The sequence below is a fragment of the Sceloporus undulatus genome, chromosome 5 (assembly GCF_019175285.1).
Source record: "Sceloporus undulatus isolate JIND9_A2432 ecotype Alabama chromosome 5, SceUnd_v1.1, whole genome shotgun sequence".
Classification (NCBI taxonomy): domain Eukaryota; kingdom Metazoa; phylum Chordata; class Lepidosauria; order Squamata; family Phrynosomatidae; genus Sceloporus; species Sceloporus undulatus.
Window position 1 is genome coordinate 18,513,673 of NC_056526.1, and position 8,263 is coordinate 18,521,935.

General features: G+C 40.7%; 1 protein-coding gene across 1 annotated transcript in view; it reads left to right on the forward strand.

Annotated features, from left to right (window-relative positions):
• Positions 1 to 8,263, forward strand: part of HDHD5 (haloacid dehalogenase like hydrolase domain containing 5) — a 21,398-nt gene that overhangs the window by 5,019 nt on the left and 8,116 nt on the right. The window contains 4 exon segments of the mRNA XM_042467855.1: positions 3,393 to 3,599; positions 5,754 to 5,866; positions 6,813 to 6,906; positions 7,369 to 7,402. Coding sequence (XP_042323789.1) covers positions 3,393 to 3,599; positions 5,754 to 5,866; positions 6,813 to 6,906; positions 7,369 to 7,402 — 448 coding nt within the window.

The window sequence follows — 8,263 nt, forward strand, 5'->3', positions numbered from 1 at the left end:
CAAACTGGATTATTTCTGCAGTGTGTATTTTGGACCCTGTTGACAGACCCTCCAGCCCTGGTTGTTGAGGTTGTTGTGGTTGTTGTTGTGTGCCTTCAAGATGACTAATCTAAGATAGTTACATTTTGGCCATATCATGACTCATCAGGGTCGCCATATATCAGAAAGGCATGATTCACGAGGAGAAAGGGCTTGCTAGCCAAAGAGTATTGTTGTTGTTTTGTGCCTTTAAATCCTTTCTGACATATGGCGACCCTGAGGGAACCTCTATCATGGGGCAGGTTTCTTGGCAGGTTTCTTCAGAGAGCTTTTGCCATGGCCGCCTGCTGAGGCTGAGAGAGCGTGACTTGCCCAGGGTCACCCAGTGGGTTTCCATGGCTGATCTGCAGTTTGAACCCTGGTCTCCAGAGTCCTAGTCCAATGCTCAAATCACTACACTGGTTCTTACGCATGCACACACACACACACATGCATTTTACATGGGTTATTTATAGCTATATTACCTATACTGTATTTTATCATGTTGTTTTGTTGTTGTGTATCTTTAAGTCATTGATGAATTATGGTGACCTTAAGGCAAACCTATCATGGGGTTTTCTTGGCAGGATTTGTCCTGAGGCTGAGAGGGTGTGACTTGCTCAGTGTCACCCAGTGGGTTTCATGGCTGAGCTGGGAATCGAATCCTGGTCTCCAAATCCAGCGCACAATCCACTATGCCACGCTTAACAGAGACTGTAGATCAAGGCTGAAATTCTCCCAGTATTTCACATTCAGGCCTGCGACCTGCTTGATTCTATCCATCCATCTGGCATGTGATCTTCTTCTCTTTCTGCTGCCTTCTACTTTTCCCAGCATTATTGTCTTATCCAATGATTCATGATGTGGCCAAAGTACAACAGCCTCAGTTTAATCATCTTGGCTTTCCAGGGAGAGTTCAAGCTTGCTCTGTTCAAGGACCCATTTGTTTGTCTTTTTGGCTGTCCACTGTATTCTCAGCATTCTTCTCCAGCTCCACATATCAGATGAATTGGGTTTTCCCCCAATTGGCTTTCTCTAATGAAGCTTTGTTGTTGTCAACTGTTTTCAGGTCAACCTGAACTCATGGCAACCCTGTTCATGAGACATCTCCAAGCCTCTCTATCCTCCACTGCTCTGCTTAGGTCCTGCAAATTCAAGCCGATGACTTCCCTGTTCGAGTCTATCCATGGTCTTCCTCTCTTTCTGCTGCCTTCTACCTTTGCTAGTATCATTGTCTTTTCCAGTGATTCATGCTTTCTCATTATGTGGCCAAAGTACAATCTCAGTTTAATCATCTTGGCTTCCAGGGAGATTTCAGGTTTGATCTACAGTCTCTGTTAAGCTGATGGTCAGCTGCATCAAACTTGAAAGAGTAGAAAAGTGCATACAGTTTAAAATACAGTTTAAAAATACATAGCGTTGGTCTGTGGTCTAAAGCAGTATTCTAGTCTTGCTGCAAAAGTAACAGATTTCTTAAAAATATTAACAAATTCTAATGAAGAGTAACAAAAACTTGCTCTGTGTTAGCACACTCTGCATACCCCTGTAGTTTGGGGTATCCCTGTTTCTTATCTCATTTCTGGAGACAGTAGGTCAGGTTCCCAGCAGAAAGGGAGTGTGACCTGAGGCGTGTGCACATCCAGACAATCAGAGCTGAGAATTGGACTTTCATTCCTCCAAGTCATCTGCATTTCCTCTAGCAACCTGAAATAAAGGATTTTATTGCACTTAAAGCACTAAGTCAACATCCTTGCCTACTGCCTGTTGTGTTCCCAGCCCATCTTCCCTGTCCACCCATCCAAGGGATATCCTGATTTTGTCACACTAAAATTAAAGCCACCAACCAGTCCGGAATCCCATTGTCGATTCCTGGGAAAGGACATCCAGCCTTTGTTATCTTGCAAGATAGCCCACCACTTGGGGCTAGATTTCAGTTATAAATATTGGTCCCACACATGTAATTTCTTCATGCTCACAGCATGTGTTCAGTTGTCCCAGACTGGGAAGGCCACAGAGGATTCAGTGGGTTCAGACAACTATTCTATGAAAATCATTTGCTGAGTTTGCTTATTACTGTTACACATGATATCATAGACAGCCTCTCTCCATATGATGCCAAGGTAATAGTTTTTTGTCGGTTTTTCGGGCTACATGGCCATGTTCTGGAAGAGTTTATTCCTGACGTTTCGCCAGTATCTGACTGGTATCTTCAGAGCATGCTGTCATGGAAGTGAGTGGGGTATATATACAGCTTCATTTATATACCGCTTCATACTGAACTAACAGTGTCTAAGCGGTCTACAACTGTAAACTAATTGCTCCCAACAAGCTGGATATTCATTTTAGCAACCTCAGAAGGATGCACGCTTGAGTCGAGATTGAGCCCCTGGGCTGGTATTGAACTCGCAACCTTATGGTTTTAAGTGAGTGGCTGCAGTACAGGCATTTAACCACTGCGCCACCATATACTGTGTGACCCTTGGTTGAAACTGGTATTAGTAATCAGCAGTAAACATCCCCTTTTGACCTAGTTCATTTTATAGCGTACAGTATCTGTTTTGCACAACAAGGGCCAGATATGCTCCTAACTGAATGTATTATTTTTAATTGTACAGACTTTGCATATTTATGCTCAATATGTCATTGCTCTGTCAAACTGGTTGTAACTGTTTTGATCTGTTTTTAATTTTTTATTTTTTTGCCTGGAGGTCTGTTGACTGTAATAAAGGTATGACTCTTGGTTCAGAGGAATTGATTTACATGTTAATCTGTGTGTTGGGCTGTTGGTGACTGGCAAGGCCTCAGGGCCTTGTCAAGGTAATGTTTTTAGGGTCCATTGTCATATCTGAGCAGACCTTTGTCAGTTACTACCCCATAGCTGTGGACCAGTTTGCCTCAAGGGATGAGAATATGTACCCCATTCCTGGCCTTTAAAATGCTTATTTCATGATACTGTATTCGATTATCGTTTGAGGGTACTTTCTGAAGCTGCTATAGCTTTATATTGTTTGGGCATAATGCTTTAGTTTAATATGTCTAGGTTTAAGCTTGCATGCTGTCTTGAGGTTATGTTAAGTGGGATGAAAAAATGTTAAACCAATGATTGGAAAAAGCCAATACAGTATGTAGCTGTTTATTTTTTCATGGAAGCAGATAGTCCCTTTACCTCAGGAGTGAGAATTGTGCAACCCTCCAGGTGTTGTTGAACTGCAACTCACAGCATTTCCTAACCTTGGCTATGCTTGTTTGGACCTGCACATCAACAGCATCTGGAGGGATATTCAATTCCCACTCCTGCTTCAGAGCTATTAATGTGTTTTCTGAAAAAGCAGCATTGCATGGTCCAATTTTTAAACATTCTTTGCCCACTGCAGACAACTTCTCCCTCTTTTGGATTTCTCTTTGATATTGATGGAGTCCTTTTACGGGGACGACTAGTAATTCCTGCTGCTAAGAAGGCCTTTGAGAAACTGACAGATGCCAAAGGCCAGTTCCGTGTACCGGTTGCCTTTGTAACCAATGCTGGGAACTGCTCTCGGGACAACAAGGCTGAGGAACTCTCTGAAGCACTCGGATTTAAGGTAATGAATGAAGAGACCTCTGTTATATTGGGTCACTGGCTGGTGCATTTCTCTGTGAAACTTTAATTCTACAGCTGCTCTACAGATGTTCTTTTTTTATTGTCTTACGTTTTGCTCTTCCAGAAATAAATGCTTTGTCCTTTGCTTGTAGAGCCTTCCCAAACTATTTTTTAAAGTACAGTACAGTTGCTACCCTTTCATTGGATACCAATCTGTGGTGCTAGATATATTATTTACTTCCTGCAGAGGATGGTGTATACTTAAAAATAAAATACAGTCTCCTCTCTGTTCTGCAGACTTAATGTCTGTGTCCCTCGTTCCTTTCCGGGTGGCATACGGAGGGGGACAAAATAGGGGGCGTGCCCACAGGGGCACACTGCCATTCAAGCCAGTTGGGTGTGTGGAACAGATCCCCGCGAAAATGGAGGGGCAACTGTAATTCTGTTATTAGTTAGTATATTCCTTGTTATAGTTTCTGTATAGAATGAGGATACATAAGTGTCATAATTTGTGACATTTTCTGTGATGAAACATATAGTTGTTTTAGCAGTTAAGAGAAACACTTAATAGATTTTCTATGTAATCATTTCTAATGAGATTTTTTTTTTTTTTTTTTTTTTTTTAGAAATAGCGTCTGGGAGGAGAAAATCCAAATTTGTGGGGGTTCCTTCTTAAATTTCATTTCATTTTAACTCATGATTAGATGCTCATGGCATCTTATTTGTCTGCAAATCCTTGATATAATGCAGACCTCTGTCATTAGTGCAAATTAAGAGTCGGGATGGAAGGAAACAATCAATTAACTGGAATCCTGGAAAGGATCATTGTGTAACAGATGATTGTTCTGATTAACAGTGCCTCTTAAAATTAAATGCTTAGAGCAGCATTTGTTCTAGTGTAATATAATAACTCCTAAGTTCTTTGAGCATCTGTTCAAAATAGAGTTATGCGTAAGTCTTTTTCAAGCATTGTTTATTGACACATGTTTTATCACCTGATAACTAAAGTAATGGCTTTTGGTACATGAATCAACCCATTACTGATCAGCAATATATAAAGAGCTCTCTAATTATTTGTCATCACTTAGGCTTCATCCACACTGCAGGAAAAATGCAGTTTGACACCACTTTACTACAGCTCAATGCCATGGAATTCTGGGAACTGTTGTTTGTTGCCAGAGAAGCTCTCTGACAGAAAAGACCAAATGTTTCACCAAACTACAATTCACAGAATTTTATAGCATTGAGCTATGGCATTTAAGGTGGATTCAGACTACATTATTTCTGCAGTGCAGATGCAGCATCAGAAGGCTGTGTCATAGATGGAGTTCACTCATTCATTAATAATTAGATAATTGTCATTTGTGTGTGAGCTTTATCTCCGTGTGTGAGATGGACTGGATGTATCTCTGCATGTGAGTCATATTTCCAGCCTGTTGTCTATTTCCTGTGAACCAGGAAAAATAATGTATCTATTAACATGTCTCTGCTTAATCTGACTTCCAAACTATCATAGCGGTATCTAAGAGAAAAAGGACAAGGGTTTGAATTTCTGTGAGATTATTATAATATTGGCTGACATCCTGTTAGGAATTTACAGTATTGTGAACTAGTTTACGATTGCACAGTTTAGAATTGCAGCATTGCACAGCAGTTGTATTCCCAAGAGAGGAGTGTGGTTGTAGGTGTGCCATTTGGACTTGCAGAAGCGGAGGAAGGACCATGGCCATGGTTGGAACCTGCTACAGTGCGACAGTTTGCAGGACAGGCTGCTCTTGCAAAACAATGAACACAACACAGGGAGCAACAGTCCCTGACAGAACTACAAGGCACTGGTAATCTAGAACAGAGGGCAATGGAAAGTCATGGGTGAGTTGTTCCTGGCTGAAAAAATGTGTCCATCTTTTGTGGTACTCCCTTGTGCAACAGGAGATTTAGCACAGTGCTTTGTTATGCATCATTACAATTTTCCTCACATGGTTGTTATCATGTCAGCAACAGAGCTCTAGCATTGTAAAGTTATACATCATAACCTGTGGTTATTGTCATTTATAGCACTAGTAGGAGTGGTTTGTGCATTAAAAGGCTGAGCACGGGAATGTTGGATGTAAAAAGGTATGCCATCTCTCCTGCTGACTGTCTCTTTTTCACCCAGGTGTCTCCTGAATGGGTGATTCTCTCCCATAGCCCTCTGCGTCTTTTCCATCAATTCCATGACAAATGTATGCTTGTGTGTGGACAAGGACCTGTGGAGGAGAATGCCAGAAAGTATCCTTTGCTGCCTTCAGATTTTTCCACCTTCCCTAGCAGTGTTTTAAGAGATACTGCTGTGTATTGAAAGGAATGATAGACAGAATAAGGAAATTTGGTCTCAGATCCCCCAATAACTTTTGTTTGCTAATAAGTTGAAATTTGGTCCACAGGTTGATAGAAGTGTTTCTAACAATGAAACAAATGTTACTGTTATTACTACTGCTGCTCACAAGGAAAGACAACTTAGAGCAAGAAGAACTATGTGTGTATAGTTGAGTTAGGCCTAAGTGCCTTGAAGGCACCAGATCCTGTCTGATCTTGAAAGCTGAGCAGGACCAGGCCTGGTTAGTACTCACATGGGAGACTACCATAGAATACCAAATGGTCTAGGCTATATTTCAAAGGAAGGCCTTCTCTTGTGTATTCCTTGCCAAAAAACAAACAAACAAAAAAAACCCTATGAAACTCATGTAGTCACCATAAACCAACAAGCAACTTGACAACATACACACAGATACACACACACAGTTGGGCTGTGGGAATCCTATTGCCACAGCACACATTTTGAATATGCCTTGGGTTGGGGTTTCTAGTGGTAGGTATCTAAATTTGAAAGCCCAGAAGGTGGGGAAGTTTGAATGTTGAGCCTAATAGGGACAGCCAAGTGCAAACATGTACACAGCAGGGTAGCAGTAATTTTGGTTCAGTTGTTATTTCTCAGCCTAGCCTGCGAGAGGTAAAATGGAGTGGGAAAAACCATGTGTAGTCCCTTGAGTTCCTCAAAGGAAAGGTTGGGGTACATTTGAAATTAATTTTAAAAATACCTTATGCCACTCTTTGATTTGTTTAGGTTCAAAAAGATATGATTGTTGCTATACAACAGGATTTTTCACGGTTATCTCTTAACACTTCACTTTCTTTAAAAAGCACAGCCATTTTCTTCCTTGACCATCTAAAATAGCCTGGGATTCCAGCACGTTGTTACAATTGAAGGTGTGAGGAAGGCATTTCCTTTGCTGGATATGGTTGATCAAAGTCGGAGGCCAAAAGAGCTGGCAAGTACCGTACTAACATGACAAAACATGATCAACTGAAAGCATGTATTTAAGTCTTTCTATTGATTGCACAAGTAATTAGTTGACTATAGGGTTAGCTTTTGTTAAGTACAGCAAACCTTTCGTCATGATACACACCCAGGACCTCACATGAAACTTGCTATAATTGTATCTGTCTTCATGTACAAAATGGAGTAGTCCTTTGGTTACCTACAGGTTAAAGAGTCAAAGTTCTGCAACCCTGGAAATTAAAATTTAAAAAGTCAAATAGATAGAATAAAAAGATTGGGAAATTTTTTTTCCAAAGGCTCTGTCCTTAAAAAAACCCCACACAAACCAACTATCTATGGCCCCATGTAGCCCTTATGCCACTAAATTTGCATGCCAAGCACCATGAATTGTTCTTTGAAAAACTTTGGTTTGTTTGCAAAATGACTAGCTCTCTTTTTGCTATTTTGACAGCCTCCTCCAACCACTGACTTCCCCATCATAGAAGGCAAGTGATCTTTCCTTCCCTCTGTAAGAGTGTTTTATTGTAATGCTCCTGAAATAACACTTTCCTAAGTGCTTGATAAATATCAAGGGTTTGGGGCAAAGAGAAAGTTAATGTACCAATAGGTGCACTAAAATATGCAGAACTGTGTGTTTGGTACTTCAGGATATTCAAAATGTATTGTATTATAATGGATTATTGATGACACTTCTGTACACTCAGAGGTTTTGAGAGAGAACTGCAGTGTCACGGACTTATATTGGGAAATGTTGCTTAATTTATTGATTGTATAGCAGTGTATAGGGGGGCAGAGAATGACTGACAATTAGAGTTTTTAGTTTAAGGAGTTATCACACTACACTCTCAAAGTGTTGTTCTCCCATTTTAACTGCTGTGACTGCCTCCTGTTGCATTCTGGAGTGAGGCTTAAGACCTCTATGTCTGAATATTCTAAATGCCCTCCCTAAACTGCAAATCCCACTTCAACTTCTGTAAATAAAGAATTGTTTTTGTTCTTAATATACCTTTGGTCTCCAGGAATGCTATCTGTGTAACAGGTTGAATCTGTGATGGCAGCATTAAATATAGAAGGATGGTGTCCATTCAGAATATAAGTGTTACAGATTCTCATAAGAGCCCTGAGAGCATATAGATGCAGAACTTCACATCTGGAGGGTTAAAATGTAGACACCCCACATTTGGCCACAGTGGTAGGATTTCCTGAAAGGAACCTCCACATTTGGTGGCAAGGGGGGATTTCTAGAGAAGAAACCCTCACATTTGTTGGGATACGAGCTTGGATAACCTCACATTTGGTGGCAGCTGCAGGACTGCCTAAAGGAAGAACCCCATTATTATTATTAT